General features: G+C 45.6%; 10 protein-coding genes across 10 annotated transcripts; 4 read left to right on the forward strand and 6 right to left on the reverse strand.

The window, feature by feature from the left end:
- Nucleotides 1–74: 74 nt before the first annotated feature.
- On the forward strand, nucleotides 75–2065 carry BGW36DRAFT_354164 (putative exocyst complex component Exo70; the record flags this gene model as incomplete). Its single annotated transcript, XM_046213496.1, has 3 exons — nucleotides 75–358; nucleotides 408–625; nucleotides 684–2065. 3 exons carry the CDS (start codon nucleotides 75–77, stop codon nucleotides 2063–2065), a joined length of 1884 nt encoding a protein of 627 aa, XP_046078388.1.
- A 706-nt stretch (nucleotides 2066–2771) lies between these two features.
- Nucleotides 2772–4797, reverse strand: BGW36DRAFT_457158 (FAD dependent oxidoreductase). Its single transcript, XM_046221955.1, has 3 exons — nucleotides 4480–4797; nucleotides 3851–4419; nucleotides 2772–3777 (listed from the first exon to the last, which is right to left on the reverse strand). The coding sequence occupies exons 1-3, from the start codon at nucleotides 4481–4483 to the stop codon at nucleotides 2905–2907; spliced, it is 1446 nt and encodes a 481-aa protein (XP_046078389.1). The 5' UTR covers nucleotides 4484–4797; the 3' UTR covers nucleotides 2772–2904.
- Nucleotides 4798–5031: 234 nt separating this feature from the next.
- Nucleotides 5032–7246, forward strand: BGW36DRAFT_17955 (amidase). Its single transcript, XM_046209712.1, has 6 exons — nucleotides 5032–5492; nucleotides 5632–5754; nucleotides 5819–5971; nucleotides 6043–6891; nucleotides 6953–7025; nucleotides 7083–7246. Exons 1-6 carry the CDS (start codon nucleotides 5178–5180, stop codon nucleotides 7202–7204), a joined length of 1635 nt encoding a protein of 544 aa, XP_046078390.1. The 5' UTR covers nucleotides 5032–5177; the 3' UTR covers nucleotides 7205–7246.
- BGW36DRAFT_17977 (fungal-specific transcription factor domain-containing protein) lies at nucleotides 7118–9203 on the reverse strand. Its single transcript, XM_046209716.1, has 4 exons — nucleotides 8976–9203; nucleotides 8266–8912; nucleotides 8021–8172; nucleotides 7118–7960 (listed from the first exon to the last, which is right to left on the reverse strand). Exons 1-4 carry the CDS (start codon nucleotides 9046–9048, stop codon nucleotides 7288–7290), a joined length of 1545 nt encoding a protein of 514 aa, XP_046078391.1. The 5' UTR covers nucleotides 9049–9203; the 3' UTR covers nucleotides 7118–7287.
- A 283-nt stretch (nucleotides 9204–9486) lies between these two features.
- On the reverse strand, nucleotides 9487–10607 carry BGW36DRAFT_403284 (uncharacterized protein; the record flags this gene model as incomplete). Its single annotated transcript, XM_046218892.1, has 5 exons — nucleotides 10594–10607; nucleotides 10456–10523; nucleotides 10031–10401; nucleotides 9901–9968; nucleotides 9487–9827 (listed from the first exon to the last, which is right to left on the reverse strand). The coding sequence occupies exons 1-5, from the start codon at nucleotides 10598–10600 to the stop codon at nucleotides 9487–9489; spliced, it is 855 nt and encodes a 284-aa protein (XP_046078392.1). The 5' UTR covers nucleotides 10601–10607.
- Nucleotides 10608–11763: 1156 nt separating this feature from the next.
- On the forward strand, nucleotides 11764–14074 carry BGW36DRAFT_311503 (major facilitator superfamily domain-containing protein). Its single transcript, XM_046212480.1, has 4 exons — nucleotides 11764–12095; nucleotides 12157–13340; nucleotides 13459–13563; nucleotides 13651–14074. The coding sequence occupies exons 1-4, from the start codon at nucleotides 12035–12037 to the stop codon at nucleotides 13897–13899; spliced, it is 1599 nt and encodes a 532-aa protein (XP_046078393.1). The 5' UTR covers nucleotides 11764–12034; the 3' UTR covers nucleotides 13900–14074.
- A 556-nt stretch (nucleotides 14075–14630) lies between these two features.
- BGW36DRAFT_393291 (uncharacterized protein) lies at nucleotides 14631–15140 on the reverse strand (the record flags this gene model as incomplete). The annotated part of the gene is made up of 2 exons (XM_046217792.1): nucleotides 14631–14876; nucleotides 14910–15140. The coding sequence occupies 2 exons, from the start codon at nucleotides 15138–15140 to the stop codon at nucleotides 14631–14633; spliced, it is 477 nt and encodes a 158-aa protein (XP_046078394.1).
- Nucleotides 15141–17725: 2585 nt separating this feature from the next.
- Nucleotides 17726–19214, reverse strand: BGW36DRAFT_354170 (uncharacterized protein; the record flags this gene model as incomplete). Its single annotated transcript, XM_046213497.1, has 2 exons — nucleotides 17726–18068; nucleotides 18127–19214. The coding sequence occupies 2 exons, from the start codon at nucleotides 19212–19214 to the stop codon at nucleotides 17726–17728; spliced, it is 1431 nt and encodes a 476-aa protein (XP_046078395.1).
- Nucleotides 19215–20696: 1482 nt separating this feature from the next.
- BGW36DRAFT_286437 (RING finger domain protein) lies at nucleotides 20697–21726 on the reverse strand (the record flags this gene model as incomplete). The annotated part of the gene is made up of 2 exons (XM_046210416.1): nucleotides 20697–20846; nucleotides 20896–21726. 2 exons carry the CDS (start codon nucleotides 21724–21726, stop codon nucleotides 20697–20699), a joined length of 981 nt encoding a protein of 326 aa, XP_046078396.1.
- A 427-nt stretch (nucleotides 21727–22153) lies between these two features.
- BGW36DRAFT_422312 (putative proteasome component Pre8) lies at nucleotides 22154–23192 on the forward strand (the record flags this gene model as incomplete). The annotated part of the gene is made up of 5 exons (XM_046219682.1): nucleotides 22154–22197; nucleotides 22255–22274; nucleotides 22324–22374; nucleotides 22427–23023; nucleotides 23074–23192. 5 exons carry the CDS (start codon nucleotides 22154–22156, stop codon nucleotides 23190–23192), a joined length of 831 nt encoding a protein of 276 aa, XP_046078397.1.
- Between the last annotated feature and the right edge of the window lie 393 nt (nucleotides 23193–23585).

A 23585-nucleotide genomic window follows, 5' to 3' on the forward strand; every position in this document is an offset into this window, starting at 1 on the left:
TTCCATCAAGGGGCTGTCCCGGTACAGCCACCGGCATGCCCGTTCCCACTGTGTTCTGAATATACCGCGACACCATGGTTGGGACGAAGAACACCGCGTATGCGGAAGAGAGCGCAGAGGTCGAGGTCCTGTATGCGAACCTCGACAAGCTCAAGGTGCTCACGAAAAAGATCCAAGGGTCTCTTGATCGCCTGGAGACCAGTGGAAAGGTAGTGAAGGATGCAATTGGGCCAATTTACAGCAACACACAATCGCTTCAAATAACAAACAGCAACATTGACCGTGTGATCGAAGCTATCGATAAGCTTAGGAAACCACTTGATGCGAAAGGCCGGGAGGAAGGCATTATTCGGGCTGGGTAAGAAATCATTAATAATGGCTAAATTGGCTCTCACTGACAGTTACAGACCCCAGAGTGCCGGTTTGTCGCAATATCTCGCTGCCTTGAAGCGAATCGACTTTGCCCTCCAGAACCTAACTTCGACAAATTTACGATCTAATCAACAAGCCATTTCTGAATTCTCGTCACTTTTGAGTATTGGATGTCAGAAACTGCAAGACCTGTATCGTTCCTTGCTGAAGCAGAATATCGAAAAGATTGAACCGTTACACTATCTTACGAAACGTAAACTGTCCCGGAATCTATTATTATTATGGGCACATATACTGATTGTAACTTCAAGAACTTCCTTTTCCATCTATCCCCGAAGCGACAGTTGAGGATCTTGGACCAATCGCGGTCGCCATCAGCTCGGCTGCCGCCCAATTACCACAACGAGGAGTGTCGGAGGAACCAGCTATTGCCATATATTCCGATATTCGCGGGCCCTATATAACGTCAAGCCTGTCAAATCTTGCTCTAGCTTCTATCAGTACTGCAAAGAGACGTCCTGCCGATGGGCCATATAAGCAAGGTACAAACGGAATCGGGGTTTATTCCTCTGCATTGGAGGGATTTATCGTAGTCGAGTATGATACGATTGTGAAAATATACACAGGAGATCAGCAAGGCCGGGCATTACAAGCTACATGCAAATCCTCCATGGCGGAATTCTCCAAGACCCTGCGAGAACTGAATCAATACATTAAATCCAATCTAATGACAGATTGTTTTCTCGCCTTCGAAATCATCGAGATCGTGACTGCGATGTCGTATAGAATAGATTCAAAAACAGGCGAACTGAAAAGTCTGTTCATCGAGGCCCTCAGACCAGTACGGGAGACAGCAAAGTCATCATTATCGGAGCTTTTGGATGAGACGAAGAAAAAAGCATCAGGTATCACGGTTTTGCCGGCAGATGGCGGGACGGTTCCTCTCGTGAATGAAGTAATGAGTTCTTTAACAACGCTGACTGGATACTCTGGTCCTTTGGCATCAATCCTTACCTCGCTTGGTGACGGTAATTGGAAGTCCAAGTCTGCGTCCGCGAGCACGACGCCACTAGATGTCAGTCCGGACAGTCAAACTCTACTTTCCCATTTTATTCTGGATATGGTTGAAGCTATGATTAGCTCGCTTGAATCCCGGGGCCGCAGTTTTTATCGGTCAAAAGCAGTTCTTGGTGTTTTTATTTCCAATATTTTCTGTGTCGTGGACAGAGCCATTCGCGCAAGCTCCGAGTTGTCACGTTACCTTTCTAGTCCTGATAGCATTTCACGAATCGACGCCTTCCGCAAACGCGGTACCTCCGCGTATCTTGACGCCTGGCGTGAGACATCACAGCATTTGTTGGACGTCCAATATACCTCAAGAGGTCCTCGTCCCACATCTAGCGGCCCCGTCGACTCTGCTCAGGTAGTCAAAGCGTTATCCTCCAAGGACAAGGAAGCAATCAAAGAAAAATGGAAATCATTTAATGCTGCCTTTGAAAACCTAGTTGCCCAGCACAAGCAGCTTTACATGGAGCGTGAAGTACGTGGCGCGCTGGGCCGTGAAGTCCAGGCAGTTCTCGAACCACTTTATACTCGTTTCTGGGACCGTTACCATGAGATTGACAAGGGCAGAGGAAAGTATGTTAAATGGGACAAAGCAGCTTTTTCGACACAACTTGCTGCTTTGTCTTGATTGTATCATGAATTGGCGTTTATGAATTTTGATGATCTCCTTTTTTGCCCTGTTTTGTCTTTAATATGACATATTCTGGGATTTGACTGGTGCTAATATTTTGTCACTTTCTACTCTGTGAATATTTTGACGAGCTTTGGATGTACCACAGAAGCAAATGATAATTTCGGCTAATAACTGACGAATGATTCTCAACTACTGATTCTGCCCATTATTGACTGTGTTGAAGTATTAGGGATACCCTACACCACGACCTTGTTAGATTTATAGTAGGGTTGAGGTACAAGGAGTTGTAGAACGGCATCTCACTATTTCCCCGTTCCTCTACTATACTTTCTAACTTGTAATTAGTATCCCTAATAGAACAGATTATTGGCGTCTAGCTATTGAAATTGCTTGCGCAGATATGGGAGCGTGTTGAATATAGTGTCAGTGAAATTCTCTGACCTGGAAATCAACCGGAGATGTCGTGTACCAACTGACTTTCTTTGTGAAAGCGGCATTGGATTTCGATCTTGGCCGTCAGTCATCGCACTTATTTGTTACGTATAGCTTATCTATATAACAAATATGTGCGAGCGGGCCGGGGGATCAATAATTTATTAAGTAGATTATATTAAGTAGATTAAGTAATACAAACGATTTATTGGAAATTTTAATTTGATCATGGTCACCATGGTCGGTCCTTACAAATAATACTCAAAATTATCCCTCCTTTATTATTCAGATATTCTTTAGACCAAAAATAACCACAACAGCGACGACACATGTTATTGACCTTCACCTGCACCTAGTTTGCCAAAGCTGACATCTTTTCATGCTTCCTCTAATATGTGCACTCATATAGTTCGGGCTATGAAGTCCTCTACTCGTGCACGCTGAAGGCGTTCTACTGTTGGGTAAAGAAGCCGGGGAAACCATTCGGCTATAGCACTTTCGTTGCCCAGAATCATCTCGCCCAAGGCCCTTCCGGATTGCCAGCAATGGACCATGCCCTCGCCACAAAACGCGGCTGCGATCCATTCTGAACCTCCTGGATGTGCGTGGCGGCCGCTGAGCTCGTCCGGTAGCTTGCCGACCCATGGCATCCCGTCGCTGCTGAAACCCATGATTCCAGACCACGCGGCTTTCACCCTAGGCTGGTGAGCGGCGTCGAGACCCCAGTTTTCAGGTCCATACAGAGTAGGAAGCAGCCCATTTAGATGAGCCAAAGCTAGCAGACTGAGCTGCTCATCCGACGAAACGCCGAGGTCGTCGAGACCTTTATTCTCCCCATTGGCAAATCCACCCCCGAGATAAATATCGTTCGAAACAGCTGATTGTGTCATGTAGTCGAAGCCTCTCTTGTAGACGAAACCCCAGGACTGTCGGGCTCCGTTAGTAGGAAATGACTGCCCTGGGTTCTGAACAGTCATCTGTCCCCGCATTGGAAAAATGGTGCCGCGCAGGTTGGGAAGAAGATGTCCAACATACCCGTTAGTGCAGTGGACCACGTGTCTCGCTCTAATAGTGCCTCGATTAGTTATCACCTGGTACTGGAAGGACTCGGAGCCTTCTGTGCTTATAGAGAGCACAGGAGTGTGTGTTTCAAGGCTGAATCTTTGTTTGTGGGATGATAGGAGGCCCTCCAGGGCTTCAGTAATCAGTCGGTACGGCCACAGGGCTCCAGCAAGGCCTGTGATTACGCCCACAGCGGTTGGAATTCCGTAACCCTGAAAGAAAGGGAGATAATACATTAGCATATTTGCATCTGAGTACAGAGTGGAAGGGATATAATAAACTTACTGCTATCGCTTCTTCTTTCTCATACGCATGCCATTTCCCAACCTCTTCTGGGAAATCATCCAAGAAATTCCGCAACAATGCCTTGATATGCTGCCATTGGGCCTCGTCAAAGACGGCATCGACGGTCTCAACTATTCTTATTTCACTGTTAGTAACAGCCTCCTGACCCAGCTGCTTTGCGAAGCTCATTAAAGCATATAGATGTGACAGCCTAAAACGTATGAGCCGTTGAGCAGCCTCTTTGCCATGCTGTTCCGCGAGTTCTGAGTATTCGTAAAATGGCATTTCCTTAATATGACCTCCGTTGCGTCCAGTAGCGCCAGATGTCGCTGTGCGTGCCTCTAGCATAATGACCTTCAGGTCTTCGTTACCAGAGAGTAGAGTGTTGGCAACACTGCATCCTGTAATGCCGCTACCAATAATCGCCACATCTACGCTGGTAGGAAGGACTGGTGATTGTATGTCTTTCAGGGTTGGATGCGCCGGTTCCTGCCAGAAAGCTGTAGTAGGGTTATTGGAGGGCAGACCTGGATCCTGGTGCATACGTTCGATGGTTTCTTTTATCGGATCTAACGTAGCCGCATTCAGTTTCAATGCGAACAATATATTTCCTGTTCAGAAGAACTCACCCATTTTTTAAGAATTCCAACTTTGTGCAATCACTGGCTTGTAGGAAGGAGAAAAGTATGCTCTGTTGGTTACTATAGTCGGGCTATGAGAGGAGGTCAACTGTGATGAGCTTGAGCTGTCACAATGTCGAACTTAGGTGACAAGATACGTATTTCCACAACATGCGATCTACTATGATTTTTAAAGCACCAATTCCGTACAATCTGACTCAATATGCATACTTCCTTTACGGGACAATGTAAATGAAGAGAACGTCTGGATCAAGTGCAGTTAATAATAACCCCGCTACCTAGCCAAAAAAATAAACCACTCTCAAGAATCATTTCAGCGGAGTCTCTTGATAGAAATTCGGATGTTTAATCAAGACGTGTTTGAGGCGGGTAATTCTTGTACCGCGCAAAGCGATGGGATTCGCTGGTTACGCCGAGTCACCCACTTCTAAGCCTATTGTGTTATCTAGTCGTCTCTAGTGTGGATTGATGGACTGAACAGGATATAGGGCCAAGCTAAGACCGTATATAGTAAAAAGATGGAGATTTATGCTAGTAATAAAAGAAATGGAGAATTGGTTATAAGTGTGAACTGAGTTGCATTATTTCTAACCTGTCTTCCTCTGACTTTTCGGATTTCTGTCATTTCCTTTTATACACTATCACAACTCCCACATAAAGCACTCGTGCAAGACCAACCGCCCAATATGGTGTCGACTACTCTTTCCAATGTGCAACAAGTATCCTGGGAAATTATAGCAGAGGAAAAAAGGCTTCAGTGTTACCAACAGATCCCTCCAGAATGGCGACTACCATCCCATTACACGGATCGTGTCACAGACACCTCGGTATGGGATGTCAGGGATGTTCCACGTACATGTGGCATCTTGTCAACCCGAGAAGTAGAAATTACAGAAAATTTTGATGCTGTTGCACTCGTGGCCGCAATTCGAGAGTGCAAGTTCACCTCTGAGGAGGTAGCAATTGCATTTTGCAAAAGAGCGGCTGTGGCTGGACAGTTGGTGAGTTAAAAAGTCGAATTATATTTTCATCTCAATAAATGAAGGAAATGTAGCCACAGAAGATGTATCGGTGAATCTATACCCCTACATACGCGCTTCATTTGGCTGTATGTTAACCTCTAGTTAACGGGACCATAAGACAAGATGTCTCACTGAAACTTTCTTCGATGATGCGATTGCTCGAGCAAAGGACTTGGATAAGTACCTGGAGACCACAAAAAAGGTCAAGGGTCCTTTGCACGGGCTTCCTATAAGTCTCAAGGTAGAGAGATAAAGCATCAGACTGGCCATGGAAAGTGAATATCAATGCTAAATTAATTCAATAGGACTCCTTCAACGTCACCGGCGTCCAGACCACGGTAGGCTACGTTTCCTTCGTGGGAAACCCTCCAAAAACTACCAATTCACCTTTAGTCGATCTGCTATTGGACTTGGGAGCTGTGCTTTACGTCAAGACCAATCTCCCTCAGACTCAGATGGTAAGACACACTCTCCAGTATCCCTATATCCACATAAAAAGATCGACTCTAAGGGCATTCTTATGAACCAGTCTCCGGAGTCGATGAATAATGTCTTCGGGCGTGTTCTCAACCCTCACAATCTCAGCTGGGGTCCAGGGGGCAGTAGCGGAGGCGAGGGAGCGCTTGTGTCCATGAGAGGGTCGATTTTGGGAGTCGGCACAGACGTGGCTGGGTCTATTCGGATCCCCTCATTATCATGTGGCGTTTTTGGCTTCAAACCAACATCTTCTCGCGTTCCATACGGTGGTCAGGGGTCTGGCGGCCGCAAAGGAAACCCTGGCATCCAGGCCTGCGCAGGACCACTGGCTACTAGTTTCCGAGACTTGAGGTTTTTCATGGAAACTGTCATAGGCGGTAGCCCGTGGAACTACGACGTAACCGCATTGGCGATTCCTTGGAGAAAAATTAACCACCATGAACGGCCATTAGTTCTAGGCTGCTTGAGCGAAGAAGATCCGGCATACCCTTTCCACCCTCCAGTTATTCGTGCACTTAATTCTGCAGTTCAAACGCTTCAGCAAGCAGGTCACACGGTAAAGAAGCTACAAAAAGTGCCATCGATTTCAGATGCAGTGACTATCGCCTTTCAGATGTTCAATCTCGATACTGAAAATACAGCAATGCAACATGTCGTTGCTGGTGGAGAATCGCCTATCCAGTCTCTTGAGACGAGTAACATGACGTTTCCAGGTCAGACATTCACGCTCGATAGCCTGTTCGCGATGAACCAGGCAAGGAATAAGTTCATGGAAGATTGGCAGAAGGTTTGGCTTGACAACGAATTGGATGCTATTATCATGCCCGGTCACAGAAAGACCGCTGGTCCACATGAATCATATGGCCATCCGCCTTATACTCTCATTTGGAACTTCGCAGACGTGGGTTTTTCTCTCCCCAAGTTCCATAATTTCCACGTTGCCGTAAACTTATTTTGAGCAGTCCCCCGCTTGCATCATTCCTTATGAGAAAGCAGATGCTTCTCGAGATATTAACGATCGAGGGCTTGCGGATTGTAAGTTATCTGGTTACCTCTAACAATCAGATCCAAAATGAGTTAACATCATAGTAGATAATGCCGAAATTGTGCACGGCGCACCATGTGCAATTCAGGTAGTAGGACGCAGATATCAGGACGAAGAACTACTTTCGGCTGCAGAGGAGATTGCATCTGTACTTAAAGTAAAACAATGAAGTTGCGATATAATCTGTCATTCAACTTTTGCATTGTTGGGCCAAATTTTAGATAGTCTTGTCCGGATACTTGTATCTTCGATTCAATAGAACGTCGATAGCCCATTCTTACAAGTGAGTAAATCTAAAGGTTTAAAAGGTGTTCGGTCGAACTGTTGTTGGTCGCAGTTCTCTTGATCATCACAATCGACCCATACTCGTTTGAGCAGATTTAGAGAACGTTTAACTTCGCCACAATTTTTGATATCCCATATTTTTTGCAAGATATCGCAGATAATGGTCCTTTCCGTGTTGCCGATCGCACATAGGCCGATGATGGTCAATGGCCAAGTTAAGTAATGGTCGTATCGGAATGTGGAAGGCTTGGAGGGCGCTAGTATTTCCCACGCTTGTTTGACCTGCACTTGTACGAGATTGCTCTGCGAATTGATTTCTGGGTGGATAAACTTCAGCAAAAGAATTTTGGCGCTCAGATAAAATAATCTTGTCGTATCCCAGCAAGCTTCCATTTTTGCCTTTACATCTTTGTCTGTGTGACTGGCATCGAAATTGGGAGATTCCAGGCCAAGGACCAGCAGTTCATGATAGAGTGAATATGCCTCTTGACGATAAGCAAGACTCAAAGGTACGAAGAGGCGTAGTTTTAAGATTTTCAGAATTATCTCGAAAAGCCTTGGTGAATACCCCAAGAGTGGTGAATTAATCCATCGTGGTGAATTTGGGAATGGGTCGAGAGTGAGAACTGGCCGAAGAAAACTGCAAAGGTTGTCAATAACTGGGTGTTCTAAATTGTAGAAAAGCCCCACAAAGACCGACTGATATAAGACAGATTCGGCCATGGTTCGCTCGAAAATGTGCACGTAAGGCGAAGAAAGAGAAACATCTCTTTTGGCGTAACGAGCCTTAAGCATCTGAATGAGTGCAGTGAGATGCACCGTAGGATTCAATACAGAATAGGAATTCCACCTCTAAGAATATAAGAGTCCGTCAGTCAAGTTGTTTCGTAGGCAATGCGCCAATTTCAAGCATGGTAGAACAGATATTAGAGAAAGACAGCTTACTTCAAAAAGACATAAAAAGTCCACAACCAACAACAACCAATCCTCTGTTCCGTTCAGGGTCTTGGAGTCCAGCATTCGCCGAATGCTTTTTATAGCCGATCCGTAGCGTTCAACGGCCATTGGATAATCATCAACACTGTGAGCGGCCTTATGCACACTAGAGAATGCAACCAACGCGTCCATCATACTTGGATTGTGAAGCGCCAACTGTACGACGTATGAATGGTCAAAAAAACCTGCGTGAGAATGTGATCGAACGATGAAGGGACCAAGCTCGTTAATGAAATGCAGAATGCTCCACTTATCGCTTGGTTTGTGAAGACCTGGCGGTGAGTACAAGGGCTGAGGTGAATTTATTGCGCATGACAAGGCTCTTTGAATCTGTAGATAGGGCGATTCGAACTTTTCTACTGCCGACTCTGCTGATGATTTCGGAACAGCTTCATCCAATACATATTGCCGATTGGGGATCAAGGTAGAAGTCTCTTCAGACCCAACTAAGATTGGCTGTGTGTATTTAAGTGGCTCATGTGTTGAAGTATTCCTCGTGCCGTGGGAAGCGGATGGCCAGGCGCATTCTAGCCAGTTATGTTGACATGCTGAACAGCGAGGCTTGACCTCATCGCACTTCTTCCGCCGCTGTCGACCTAGAGTGAAAAGCGACTTAGGAACGGTGTCTTTTTTCTGAGCATATGTCTGCTAAGACCTACATGTCAAACATCCCGTCTTCGTTCTGAGTCGAGGCGGGGGGCGAGTCCTTGAGCGTGGTGTAGCAGTCACCATTGTATCTCCTATCCACGTAAGATATTCGACAGGAATTTGACTGCCGGCAAGCAAAAGCAAAAGCAAAATCTCAGATGCCCTTCATGCAAGATTTGTTTCGACAAGTTCAGAGGACCAGGCTCTATTTCGCCAACATTGACAAAAGGGAGATAACGTGCACGTGCAATTTACATGTTTCAGGAATGCGGCGATAAGACATGTCACACCAGACCAATCTAGACTTCCGGGGTCGCGGGTCAATAATAGACCGGTAGAGCGTCCTTATTGACCCCTAACCCCAACTAACTCCCAATAGATGTGCATGGACTTCTATCTAGAAAAATTTTGCTTTCATTTATGTCATAATAGAAAACACCATAGCTATACTTTACAGATCAACGATTGGGGAATTAAATGATTTGATATTAAAAATACAGTAGCGTACAAAATCAGAACTTTCTATGCAAAACTCTCACGTGAAGAGTGGTTCCCGGGCGCAGGCTGCACCGATAATTCCCATGTAGTTTCTGCGCGGATACTATTGAGAGGGTATTGATCACTGAAGTTAAACTCAGGTTCGGTACTTGAATCACCGACTTCTCGACGCGGTTTGGGGGTTGAAATGTTTGTCGTCGGTCCCCAAGCCGAGTTTTGATAACCAGTCCTTGAACTAGGCGTAATGGTAGAGTCAAAACGATGCGTTAATTTTCTTACTATTGGCCTTAACGTTGGAAGACACGCTGAGATGATTCCAGCAGAGACTTCTACTATACTCCACGTGTAAGCCTTAGATGCCGCATCTATTTAAAAAAAATCATGTTAACAAGAACATTTAACCGCTCATTGAAAGTTAAAACTTCACAGACCACTTACAAGTATCGACATCATCTGTGCTATTGGTGGAAAGTAATACAGCGCGGTAGATGCTGGTACAAGTGACACTAATGTTGAGTCAGAGGATTTACATTATTTGGAAATAGGGGGGAGAATCCTGTATACATACAATCCTCCCAATAAGAACATGAAGGTGATGGAAGCTCGATAAGCCACAGCCGCGTGAAGCTTCCATACGCTGGTCATAGGCAAGCACAAAATTGCCGCATCGGTTATTATGTTTGGTATCGCAGCAGCCAATATGAAACTTGTCGTATCAATACATCCACCTGGACCATTACTCCAAATCCTTGCGATTGGGATGCATTGAAAAGTGGTGAGAAAAATATTGGAGATCAGCCAGGCTAATATAATTCCCCCTAAAATACGAGCTCCGATGCGAGTTGGTTTATCAACAAATATCCGATGGTATAAAATGAGAAGAGAAAGTTTAATAGCCGTTAAAGCGGAAATATAAACATAATCGAAGGCGAAATCTAGCTATTGCGAGCAGTTAGTATTAGCACAATATGGGTGTAGGCAGGACCAACGTACTATGAAAATATAACTCAGATTTTCCTGTGGAAATACATCCGTTCTCAGTCCGATTCCAGATTGTACCACTATTCCGTGTTAGAAGGAGGGCTAAGTTCATGGGGTACAGCACGACGAAAGCCAGTTGGGGTGGTTTACTTCGCATATCTAACCCAAGTAGAGCGAACATGGCACACTAAGAAATCGAGGTTAGTGGCTAACTTCTACATTCAGGGTGTATGAAGGTTGTGATCTATCATACCAACGCGATAGCTAGAAGAAGGTCGTCGACACCATAGCGATAGTGTATCATATGTCGCGTGAGGAAGCGTAGGCCCAAGAAAACCACCGCAAGAATGCTCATGAGAATTGTGGCAATTTTATTCTGGACTTGGTAGCTTCCTGTATCGTTTGCCATCTTCATTTGCCAGCGAAAGGTCCTTCATGAAAAAAGAAAATAGGGTATTTTTTGGCCCATTGTAAGGATGAAGTTGAGACTCATGGTAAGAAAGAATCTGGTATGCCAGAGTATATGAGTTGTTAGACAGTTTGAAGAGTCAGCAGCCCGGCCAAGAATGAGTTTGGACCGAGTTTGGTCCAAGTGTGGTCTAAGCACTAGTGCTGTCTACGTACTGTCTGAGTGCTGTCTGAGTGTTGTCTTGAGTCATGTCAAAGTGCTGTCTAAAGGCTGTTTAAGTCCTTTTCTTCGAGATTTTGCCAAGCAGGTGGCGTCAATGTGAGTCCTTGAGAATTTCAGATGCAATAGTGCAAAAGTTAAAATAACCCCCTGCATAGGAGAGCATACATACAACTATTATTATTGGTTGAAATACACGACTTTCAGAGTTCTAGATCCTTGCAACGACATGGAAGGCCAGTATAAGAACACCGAATCTTGTCCAATGAGACCCTTGGTTGGTTGGTACGTTCGTTGGATCAAGATTTATAATCCGGGTCTCCCGCACCAATTGATACTTTTGGAGGCCCTTTTATCTCATACCCGAGTCATTAGTTTCGATATTTCCAATACTGTAAACCACCGATATAAGCACGCGATTCAGACACACAGCTTGGATGCTTATAATGGATTATTGGTTATATTGATCTGCATATAAAAATGTCATATTTCACTTAAAAATGCGTAAAAATCCAGATCTTAAGATATATATGCCAAAATCGGCCACTATTTGGTGACTATAACTAATTTAGCGTAAACTCTAATATATGCTAACCTAATATAGTACTCCCTTATTTCGCCATCAACGCGTGGCCAAAAAATGCACGGTGCGAATATCGGGGTTTTAAGCACTTTTATATGTGAATTCAAATTTAACACGGTGTTCAGATGCTTATATCGGATTAGTGCTAATATGGGGGTGCTTATATCGGTGGTTTACAGTATAGATTGACATGTTCTAGAATCCGGCATAAGGTTGCATGATCCGGGGTAACCGCCCAATGCCGATAGGGGCGATTGTACCGCGCAAAGTGATGTGATTGGCTGGACACCGCTGGTTATTTCTCGTCTCAAGCTCGTTCTTCCTTCGGAATACATTAGCTTCCATATATCTCTGCCAAAGTGCTCAAGTGCTTAAGAGTTATGGAGCATGCTGAACGAGATGAGGCTTTTTGGGCTCCTGGTACTATTGTGTTAGAGAACAGTAAGGGCCATCTCTCAACCTTCAATATTTCCTTGTCTGTGTGAATAACGGCCCTGCCTAGCAAACCAATCAACGAACAGGTTGATTCTCCATCCTTTCCCGTCAGAGGATCCAAATGATCCTCTAAATTGGTCCACCTTTCGGAAAGCGCTCAACTTTGGTCTTGTTTGCTTCTTTGTCTTGTGGACTTTTGTCCAGCTTGATATAGGCTCCACGGCATGGGGTCCAATCCAAGAGGAGCTCGGCTTCTCCATTGATTTGCTCAATTCAGCTTCGGCAACAAACTATGCCGCTCTAGCAGTTGGATGCATGTTGTTTATCCCCTTCGTACACAAATACGGACGCCGTCCAGTCTACCTTTTCAGCTCCGCCCTTCAGTTTGCCGCCTCTGTGTGGTCGGCAGAAACTCGTACTTCAGGGGACTTGATTGGCAGCAATTTTATATCAGGGCTGGGAGGAGCGATCAGTGAAACAATCGTGCAGATCACCATTGCTGATATGTTCTTTGTTCATCAGCACGCGACTTTGAATGCGTGCTTCGTGTTCTTCCAAAGCATTGGTGCTTTTCTTGGCCCTGTGGCGTCTGGATATGTTGTTGATTCACAGGGATGGAAATGGATGTGGTGGTGGTGCGTCATATTTTTGGGGGCGAATTTATTATTTGTGACTCTCTTTTTCGAAGAGTCCAAATATGTCCCCGTAGAAAATGGCAAGAGTATGCCTCTGGCAGTTGAAGACCGCGAGAACCAAGACCGCGGACTCAAAGCTTCTGCAGATATCAAGGGTGGAAATGAAGCTGTGAGAAGTCGATCAGCCGGAGATGTTGAATTCAAACAATCTTCATATCGTCAGCGATTGGCCTTGATCACCAAAACAGATGAACCCTTGCTCCGGCACTTTTATCAGCCCATTATAGTTTTATTTCGTTTTCCGGCTGTCGGGTACACCGCGCTCACCTGGGGTTGTACCCTGAGCTGGTTTTCGATCATGACCTCAGTCCAGGCGACATACTTGATTGAGCCGCCGTACAACTTCGATGCTGTTGGCGTCGGTTTAATGAATCTTCCACCTTTTATCGGCGCATTTCTGGGATTCTTTTGTGGATATTTGAACGACAAGTCGATTATCTATATGTCAAACCGGAATGTTGGCATATACGAGCCTGAGATGCGTCTTTGGATGGCTCTCCCTCTAGCTATAATCACACCAGCAGGAATGTTGATGTTTGGTATAGGGCTTGCTGATGTAAGGCACATATTTTGCTGTTTATTTTCACTTTCTGTTTCGTTTCCCTTCTCCTTCTGTGTTTCCTTAGCCATCACACTCACTTACACATAAAGTACTGACAATTGATACTGGATAGGGCGTGCCTTGGATAGTTCTTGCTGTCGGATTTGGAATTTTTGGGTTTGGACTCACAGTAACCGGCGAGATCGCGCTCTCATACCTGACAGACTGCTATCAAGATGTAAGTGTTAATCTCACTCTCGTTGAGAGAAGATATTTACAAATGCGTTTCCGAAAATTTGCCCTGACACTGCGCCTGGTTATATAGATTGTCGGTGATGCATTAGTCGGAGTTGTCTTCGTTAGGAACATCTTCTCTGTCATCGTGCTTTTCGCTCTCACCCCTTGGATTGAAGCCACAGGCATTTTAAACCTACACATACAAATCTCGGCTATTTGCTTTGCCGTTCTTCTGCTCCCACTCCCATTAATTGTATGGGGTAAGAAGATGAGGATCTCGACGGCAGAAATTTATCGGAAGATGACACTCCGTCAGTCCATGCATCGAATGATATAGCGCACCATGTTTTCTAAGATGTGTTGATTTGATTAGTCATGGTTGCTGTAAAACTAAAAGAGGACTTTGGATGGCCCACTCTCCTTGTTTCATATCCAGTGCAGGTTTGACTTTGTACAATAATTGGCCGATTAGCTACAATACCAAGGTGTCATTGGCCGGCCCTTGAGCTAAGCATATAATATTCATAATATATTTTTAAAATTATAATATATAAACTTTATCTCTTTTACCAGGATAATGGTAATTTTGCCAAAGATCAAGCTTACTCTTTTCGATTCTCAATCTCCTTTAGCCTTTTGTCAATTCCATACTCTGTCTCCAGGACTTTGCGCAATTCCAACTCCTTAGCTCCCACAAAGCCCAAAACCCCAAAAGGCAAATGCCCAAGCCTACAAACCATAAGGTCTTCAAGCTTACCATGTACACATCTACAATCTCATACCACACAGGCGTGGAGACGGTGGATTGAACCTGATAAGCCTTGCTGGCAAACGGGTATACTCCGCCATCTCTCAATTGGTCACGTAGAGAAGACAAGGAGATCCGCGACAGGTTTTAGTTGAAAACAGCATTGAAAATGATGGAGGGGATCGTCACGCCCCAGATATATCCGAATGTTCTGATTAAAATGTATGTTGCCGAAGCGGACGCGACATCGGAATCAGGTAGCGCAGCCATGATTGCAGGGAGTAGCACGGACATGATCATCCCTGCACCGGCACTGGCGATCAGCTTGAAGAAGACCCAAGCGACCGTGGCCACCGGGTGTTGCGATTATCGAGAATAAGTATGCCAAACCCGATGGCGGAAAGAGCAAAGGCAGTGGCGTGAATGGGACGGTACTGACCAAATTTGCTGAGCACGGTTCCGGCGATAACAGCGAAGACGGCAAACGGGAGAAAGCAGATGCCGGAGCGGAGCACTGTGGTTCCACGGACGGCTTGGAAATAAATGGGAAGAGAATATGAGATTTCCTAGACGATAATGGAAGAGAGAAAAGCGAGGACGTTTGCGGCCAGGTACGCTGGGATTTCTCGTGAAGGTTTGCTGAATATGGAAAATGATTCAACCCATGGCACCAAGGGCGAGTGGCAGGATGATGCGCCACCACGACCAGGGAGGTTGAATAATCCGATCAAAAGCGATATTATACTGAGGATGAATATGAGGTTTCCCAGATAATCCACCTGCTGTAGTTTGGACCCTCTATTGCTCAATGCTCCCGTCTTCGTGCGCATGAATAGCAAGGTAGCAGCCAAAGCAAGACGGGAATATCGAGATAGAATATCCAGCGCCAATTTGCTTGCGCGAGAGCACCACCGATCACCGGCCCTATGGTAGCAGCAAGCCCCGGGCCAGGAGAACATTTCCCGCATTCTCGAAGATGAACCAAATCTGCGCAGACAATGTCAAGCAAGACATAATGAGTAGAGCTGCCGATGTCTGCGACGATGGCGGAAACAGCGATGGTAATGATGGCGACATCTAGGGCAGAGACAAAGGTAAGAAGGCAGAATGCTACAAAACTACCCCAGAATTTGAATGAACGGGCTTGCCATGGTTGAGGCTGTTCATTCTCCTGGCTGGATCCGCAGTGGTAGATTTTGGGAGGTCTATCATAGTGGTGAAAAGGATATCCCAAGAGTAACTAGGTAGGCACAGAAATTGGGACAACAATGGTTTGTTAGTCAACTGAGTCTTTGAAACGGGCAGCTTTACATTATGACTAGGCGTCTAGCAGTAATTAATAGGAAAGTGGAACTGCTAATAAACGATACTGATGATCAATATGCCTGGAGGGAAGCAGGCGAGGTGGGGTAGGAGAATAGGTGCGTACTATACGCAACTTACATTGGGTAATGATGGATAGCCGTGCTGACCGTTTGCCGCATTTATTTACTTATGTTTAACGACCTTACCCAGCTATAAGCTATGAAGGCCTCGTTTCAGTTGGCGCTAGGGGGTCTTATAGGGGCTTAGGCCCCTAATTCCTCCCACTTCTTGCCCCAGACTGGTGCCTAGCGTTTAAATGTACTAACTAATTCCTGGTCCCAAGCCGATTATATGCACAGGGCGATTCGGGGGCCTTATGCCCTAGGGGCTGGCGGGGCTCCTTCCTTCTTTTCTCACTTTCACTGCATCAGCCTTTTTCTCATTTTCGTGTCAGCTCAACAGATACTGATTACCATCATGAAGTCGCTCGCAACACCTCACCTACAGACCCCCTCTGGGGTGCAGAGAGACTATAATATAGACAATCTGGCCAATACCCTCACCATCCTCCTCAAGTTCTCAAACTATGTAAGTCACCAAAGCGGAGCTACTAAATGATACTGTACAGCAAATACACAATCCGTCTAGCTTTACAAGCTTTCAACTTGACGAACTACAAGAAGTTGCAGTCACGGCACTGAGGTTGGACGGTTATGCACCAAAGCTCCAATAACCTACCAGTTCTGCAAGACACAATATGATAGCAAAGATGAGTCACTTCACGTAGATGACTGACTTGTACGATATGGCTGCGCCAGAGCTGCAGTTTGATGGTCTCCGTTTTTCTGCTGCGTTTCGAAGAAATCAAAATAGAAGAGTGTTGGCGCCCGAGAGATATTCGGCCTCATAATTGCGGCATTGGCTACAGCATAACTCTGCCAATAATATTCTCGCGGTCATGTCTGTTATTCACTAGGCACATGAGGAAGCACAAAGAGTTTTTATGGCCGCAACACATTTATATTCCTGGAGCGCAGCAATCTTGTCCCATTTCTGTTTGGAATCAGACCCGGAAATATGTATTGCAATCCGTGCGGTTGTTAAAAAAAGGAACATATACACGAAAACTGAGTAAATGGCATACGATCGTGTCTAGTTCTGGTAGTACCGAAGGAGCAACCACCAGACCAAGAGATGTCCGTTCAGAGCACTGCAGATATCTATTCAAGAGTCTATGCCAAGTATATGCCTTCGCCTCTTATTCCGCCGAAATATTGTAACAATGAGCACAATTTAGTACCACCATATATGGTTGACAAGCCTAAGATCTCAATTCAGATTCATTATACGTTCACACCCACTCTTCGGCATAGTAAGGAGGATCGCCAAAAAGATCATCATAAATTCACTGCTATATTTGAATTAACCTTGGAGAGGACTCCATACACGTGGCCCTAGATTTAAGGGAGTGTTTTTAAAACCGAGATATGGGCGAAATTGGAATCATTTGCTTCATCACACTATGCTCTGCCAGTATTAAGACGCTCAAACGTGATATGTATCCATTTTTAGACCCAGGTGGTAGTACCAAGGATTAATATTGGCGGCAATGAGGACGGCCAACAATAATCGTGGTACTGTAATCATTAATGATGCTTGTTATTTTGATGTATTGTAGAATGACAAAAGTTTGAACATTTTTGTGCTTCCTTGTACTCGCCTACTTCGGCGGGGTACCTCATATTTGTGCCGTTATTGTAATCACATGTGGTACTGGTGTTTGTAATTACAGCAAAGTGATACAAGTTTGAATACAGTATCACAAGAGTGGATGAGGTATAGGAGTCCTTCCCATATGGACAATAATAATATTTCAACAATTCTTTTTTGGCATTATCTGCAGACAGCACGAAACCTAATAGGAAATACTTTAATTAAAGTGAATAGTAATAGCTTTGAGACCTAATCCTAATGTGGAGCATAAGCTAGTTACAAGAATAATATGCATAGTATGCCTATAGCAGTATCTGCTTAACCGTCGTCCCATCACTCGCAGTTATCCAGTCATTTCTTCGTTTTTGCCGGACCTGTCCTTTGACAGAATTCACAGTCATATCAGATTCGGTGGTCCTGCAGCAGTTACTAAGCTCAAGGCGCGATCTGATGCACCCGGAATACGCTCTTCGAGCGACTCGAAGAAATCATGCCGTATAATTTCGACTAAGTTGATCAAATCTCCGTAATAAGCAAACATTTCTTTGAGAACTCTCATGAGTGCTTCGAGGGGCGTAGCAACATCCAATGGGATTTCTACTTTGTCGTATGGTGGTGCGTCTTCAACAATGGTGAAGCGAAATTTGAAGTCCTTGAAAGGATCAAAGAGTGAGATGCTGTAAAGACTGATGAATCTGTCAAGTGCAACGATTTTGTACATGCTAGGGGTGCTGCACTGACTATTTTCAAGAGAATGTCAGAGGTTGCATATAAGTCTAATGTTACACTAGCACTTACGTTTGCATGATGACTCTCATCGTCTGATAGCTCTTCTCACATTCTGCAAGGGTCGCGGTGTTGAAGTTCACTCTTGCTGTCATGGCCAAGAACTCCTCTCTAATATCTTCAGCAGTACTGATGGCGTTGTAGATCATATTTTTTCTTTCGCTGATTCGGGTGCCCACCTCAATCGCCCAATCCGCGATTCTATGGCTATCCTTTTCAGTGATTTTGAGCCCGCCATCAGGGTCTGGAGCCATTGCGTGGACTCGCGTTAGGAAGTTCAAATTCACCAGTTTTTGGGACCAGGCTACAAACTCGTCGCGGAATGATGCGTCTATCTCAGGACCGGATAGAGCTTCTTCCACCTGCCTGATTGCTTCTATCTGATCCCTGAGGGGATGTTGAATGCGGACGATAGGAGGCATTGTGTCTGACGATTGCAAAGTATGCTCCGTGGTGCTCCTGCTTCTGTTCTTCGACAAGGGCGTTGTTGTCAGCTCTGGTGGTTCATATTGAAGATGATTGAATCGAAAAGTGAGGTAATCGGCGTGCGTTTGAAAGGAAGTGCGTTTGTCGTTCCCAGGGAGTGTCGGCGGGAGGGCAAGCACGAGTTGGGGGTCCTTCCTTCTCACACCTGCCCAGACAGGAAATGGCTGCCATTGTACATTCTTCACCTTTCCATATCCATGTCTTGTATCTGTTGCAGCTTGTCGAGCAAGTTTCTCTCTCCTACTGGTTCCTTCTTTCCCTCTCAAAGACGTCCTGGGTCGATAGGAAGCCTGTTTTCGATCGAGACTGCAGCAATTCGGTTTGAAGTCATTAGGTAATTCTTCATCGAACGGATCGCTGTGTGTTGGAGATGGTGGCTGTGTGCTTTTGACAATGTCCCTGTTATTCCTTCCATTGTAATACTGATAGCTTAAACCAGCTGTTAGTCGCGACTCTGAGCTATTTTGACGCCTAGATCCCTGTCTCTCAACTTGGTCGACATGGAAGCTGGTGACTTGGGCAGTCGACGGTAGGGTTTGGCTGTTGTATTCAACAAATATTGGCGTGCAATCCTCGCGAGGGATGTTCTTCTTCATACCCAGTAATTCGTGCATGTTGCCTCCCGTGTACACACCACCCAGGCAATAGTGCTTTGCTCGCTGGGAGTGTTTGTGGCCAACAGAACATCCGAAATGCAGCTACCGCGATCTCTGCGTTTCGCTCGTTAAGAATGAAGGAACTCAATATTCCCTTCACTGGGTGTTTATTTGGATGTCAACTTATATGTTGTCGATAAAGATGACGGATGTCTGGAATATTAGCCCCCAGGTAAGTATAGTATTGAACGATTGTTCTGGTTTTGGCCTACCTAACAGACTACCAGAAGCAATATTTCCTTCTATTCTCGGTTATTTGAGTTGTTTCAGCTTTCCTGCGAACGCGTATCTGTGCACATATATGGCAATATGAAGTCTGCCGAGGTATCCCAATTTTCTACCACAGCTACGCAATTGCAAATAATAATTGTTTCGAATGATTCACTCGATGAATGGATGTTTGGAATAAATAAAGAAAGATAAGGCCATGACAGTGTCTTGGGGCGGTCACACTGAAGTGGAAAGGCGGAGAGAGCCCGGGGAAGGAGGAACCCCATTGCTGCCAGAGAGCTACGGGGATATTCACATAGTTTTAGAACTTACTTATACTCTAGTGAGAATTATCCTAGTGAAGCATTGCATGTCTATGTTAATAAAGCCAGTGATCATGCCTGTTTTGGAAACAATAAGAACAGTGAGCTACTCATGAACTCCAGACATGCTGTGTAACCAGATCTATCCTATACAAGGTTTTTTTTTGTTCTACCAGCTAGCAATAGCTATTTACAAATCGCTTCTGAGGCAATGCTAAACCACCTAAAAACCACCTATCCAACCTCTTACTGATCACAAACATATTGAAAGAGGTACACCAAAACCCACTGAAGAAAAGACTATGTTCCTAATTGGGAAAGTTTCATGTTGCGGGGATCGAAAAAGTGATAACGCTAATTGGCTGTGCAGCTGTACAAAGTTAAATACGAAAGGTTTGGAGAGGTGGCGTTATAACTGTCTGTGCAGGGTGGGAGTGCTGGCAACAATGTATGTCCTAGTTTTGGGATTTGCTTATGTCGACACCATCGTTGGCTACAGCTAAGTCATTGAGGATGAAGTTGCTTCAACGCTAATATTTGATTTACAGGTTTTATAGCTTATGCCAAAAATTTTCAAAGGTCTATCTTATTTCAAAACTAGCCGAGATGACATGAATATACCGCAACTTAATCAGGCATAAGCCTTAGTAGACTTGTTCAACAGGTCACACATTGCCTGGGGAATCAAGCACGCGGAGTCTCCTTCCTCAAGGACAGGCATCCGAGGAAACGAGCAGAACATATAACATGCCTAACTCTTCGAATCCTGCCAAGAGTTGGTGAAGGAGGGCGTAAATTTTCGCACATTGACTAATTGGCACGTCATTGACAGGAGCGTGGCAACTTAAGTAGTGCGAGGGAAGAATACTAAGCGATAGGGAAAAAAATTTAGAAGTGGAAAGTGGATTCATTCATCTTTCTTATCGTGATCGGAGGCTTCGGGTGGAGGCTCGACTTCTTCACCTTCGTCATCCTCTTCTCCTTGGACATCCAGAACACGTTCACTGGCCTTCTCTAATGTATTGCGAGCCCAGTGGCGAACGCCTTTGTATACAGCCTGGTAGACTGGTTAGGTAATACATCAAAAGTGAAAGGGATTAACATACTAATAAGAATGTGCCCACTCCAATGAGGATGACAAGCCAGCCGATGGAGGCAATTCGGTCTCGGCCGGTTCTTCGACCACCGCTACTGCCCAGGCCAGTGCCGCGTAGACGCCACCATTGGAAGGGAGATACAGCAAGAATAGCTTTTACAAATGACAAAACTCCTAAAGAAGCAAGGCCTTTGAGGAAGTGGTCCGCCCAAGTAGCCCTCCCATAGAGATCTGGTATGTCGGCAACATATGTCGGATCCCAGTAGTCAGAGTCAATGATGGTATCCAAAGGATCGAGGTAGAGGTTAATAATAGGGTCAGCAACAAAACCGAGCAAAAAGATGGTAAATAACAGAATTGATGACGTGAGCACGACCTGTGCCATTGTACTAGCAATCCACCGAGACCATACTACCCTTTGAAACCGATACTTGAAGCCGCAGGTCGGACACTGATAGTAGTTCCGTGATCCATAGCTGGGGTCTGCATGCCGCCATGACTGCAGGCAGCCCTCGTGGACGTAGCGAGAAGACCCTTTGCATTTGCACGGTCGTAGGAGCCGGCCGAATTCTGGGTCTGGAGATACATAGAAGACACGTGGTCTTGACTGAAGAAAGCCTGGTAAGTATTCTGATGGCGGTTCGGTGGTTGGGTAGACGGTGTCTAAGCAGATACGGCATGTTCGCGGGGGGTAGCCATGTGCATGTCTGTTTGGTGTGGTTTCAGTAGCATCAGCAGCTTCCGTGTGCGTCTGAGGATCCTCAGGAGAGATTCCAGCTAGAGATTGGGGAAGAATATCCCGCCATGTCCAAGCCGGGACGTCCCTGGGAGCTGCAGCCATGGTCACATCCAGAAGAGGCGTCTACGTGTCCAGCGGACGCGGCAGAGGGCCTGTAAGCGTAGAGAGGGAGGTACAGTATATAATGGATCAAACGAGATCACATAGCAAACTTGCACAAAGCATCGCCTATTGCCAAAGCAGCCTCGTAGAAAGCAAGTGTTCGACGACGAGAAAGCCGAAGCAAGCAGAAAATGACAGAAAAAGAGGTGCGGAGCTGCAGCTTATATGCGCTATCCCTGTCTGGGGCTAGTGGCTCTGACCGCCCTGGCAGGCGGCTTCCGCGTCAACATCTGGCCGCCTGGTGCTATCATCACTCTACGTCCTGTCGACAGCTTCGTTTCGCATCTCCAGTTCCTTTTTATCCAGCAACGGAGCTTCGTGTTCAGACTTATACCTGCCTTGAAGCTTCCATACATTTCTTACATCCATGGCGGACCGTTATTCCTTCTCCCTCACCACTTTCTCCCCCAGGTAGGAGCTCCAGATCTGCCGCAACGATTGACCGCAGCTAACAGTAGCCATCAACAGCGGAAAGCTGGTCCAGATTGGTATTGGCCCCAAGTGCTATTTATCTCGACAAGCTTCTAACCGTTACAGAATATGCCTTGAACGCCGTCAACACAGGCGTCACAGCGCTGGGTATCAAAGGTACGTCGGAAGAGTTCTCTACGCTGCTTCCTCCCCCATTGACTGGTCACAGCTACGAATGGAGTTGTCCTTGCTACCGAAAAGAAATCGTCGTCTCCTTTAATCGATCCTCCCTCCCTGGAAAAAGTCGCTCTAGTCACGCCGGATATTGGAATGGTCTATGCTGGCATGAGCCCTGACTACCGAGTTCTCGTCGACAAGGCCCGCAAAGTCTCTCACACCGGCTACAAGCGCATCTACAACGAATACCCGCCTACACGTATATTGGTCCAAGACGTCGCCCGTGTTGTTCAAGAAGCCACACAGTCCGGAGGTGTTCGCCCATACGGTGTCAGTCTGCTTATCGCAGGATGGGACGAGGGTGTCGAGCCCGAAGCTGAGCAGGCTACGGAAGAAGGTAGTGAAAAGAAAGTGAGTGGCAAGACTGGTGGCATTCTCAAGGGTGGCCCAAGTCTATACCAGGTCGATCCCAGCGGGAGCTATTTCCCATGGAAAGCCACGGCAATTGGCAAAAGCGCGACGAGCGCTAAGACCTTTCTTGAGAAGCGATACACCGAGGGTTTGGAACTGGAAGATGCTATCCACATTGCTCTGTTGACATTGAAAGAGACGATCGAAGGCGAAATGAACGGCGAGACTGTCGAGATTGGTACGTTACTACATCCATTATATCTTATATTTATACTAATACTCTCTCAGGTATCGTCGGACCCCCTGCGGATCATTTGCTGGGCTACCAAGGAGTAGAGGGTGCCCGAGGGCCACGGTTCAGGAAGCTCACCAAGGAGGAGATTGAAGACTACTTGACCAATCTATAGATGCGACTAATAGTGTCGTTTAGCCGAATTTACGCTACATTTTATTGTATTATAGTAGAGTCATTTCTCTACATGCGTTCGATAAATGGCAATGAATCTGCTAGTTAGGACGGTGGGTTCGCCTGAGGGACTCCAGGGTCAGCAAAGCGTAGGACTTGTATTGGAGGATGCTTTGTTAACTCCGATTTCATGATAATAATTCATTAAACAATTTGAATGCGCAAATACATACCTAAAATGAATCGGTCCGGTCATGTGGCGGTGTGCTGTGTAAATATTGATAGTGGACCCTTGCAGAACCGATCTTTATCTGGCTAAAAATATACAAACCGAAAACATCTCGCTTTTGTGTCAAGGGTCTAAACATTTAGCGACATATATGTCCCATTACAT

This window comes from Talaromyces proteolyticus (genome assembly GCF_021365285.1).
Source record: "Talaromyces proteolyticus strain PMI_201 chromosome Unknown BGW36scaffold_1, whole genome shotgun sequence".
NCBI lineage: Eukaryota > Fungi > Ascomycota > Eurotiomycetes > Eurotiales > Trichocomaceae > Talaromyces > Talaromyces proteolyticus.

Bases quoted from the DNA above. Each gene is read 5' to 3' on its own strand.
- BGW36DRAFT_457158 (XM_046221955.1), bottom strand. The intron at 3,778-3,850 runs GTAAGTTTATTA...CCTTTCTTTCAG, and splicing joins AGAAAGAAGAAGCGATAGCA to GGTTACGGAATTCCAACCGC.
- BGW36DRAFT_17955 (XM_046209712.1), top strand. From the start codon at position 5,178: ATGGTGTCGACTACTCTTTCCAATGTGCAACAAGTATCCTGGGAAATT. The intron at 5,493-5,631 runs GTGAGTTAAAAA...CGGGACCATAAG, and splicing joins CGGCTGTGGCTGGACAGTTG to ACAAGATGTCTCACTGAAAC. The intron at 5,755-5,818 runs GTAGAGAGATAA...TTAATTCAATAG, and splicing joins GGCTTCCTATAAGTCTCAAG to GACTCCTTCAACGTCACCGG.
- BGW36DRAFT_311503 (XM_046212480.1), top strand. From the start codon at position 12,035: ATGGAGCATGCTGAACGAGATGAGGCTTTTTGGGCTCCTGGTACTATT. The intron at 12,096-12,156 runs GTAAGGGCCATC...GGCCCTGCCTAG, and splicing joins TACTATTGTGTTAGAGAACA to CAAACCAATCAACGAACAGG. The intron at 13,564-13,650 runs GTAAGTGTTAAT...CTGGTTATATAG, and splicing joins TGACAGACTGCTATCAAGAT to ATTGTCGGTGATGCATTAGT.
- BGW36DRAFT_17977 (XM_046209716.1), bottom strand. From the start codon at position 9,048: ATGGTGACTGCTACACCACGCTCAAGGACTCGCCCCCCGCCTCGACTC. The intron at 8,913-8,975 runs GTAGGTCTTAGC...TTTTCACTCTAG, and splicing joins GAAGACGGGATGTTTGACAT to GTCGACAGCGGCGGAAGAAG. The intron at 7,961-8,020 runs GTCGGTCTTTGT...CAACCTTTGCAG, and splicing joins GCCGAATCTGTCTTATATCA to TTTTCTTCGGCCAGTTCTCA.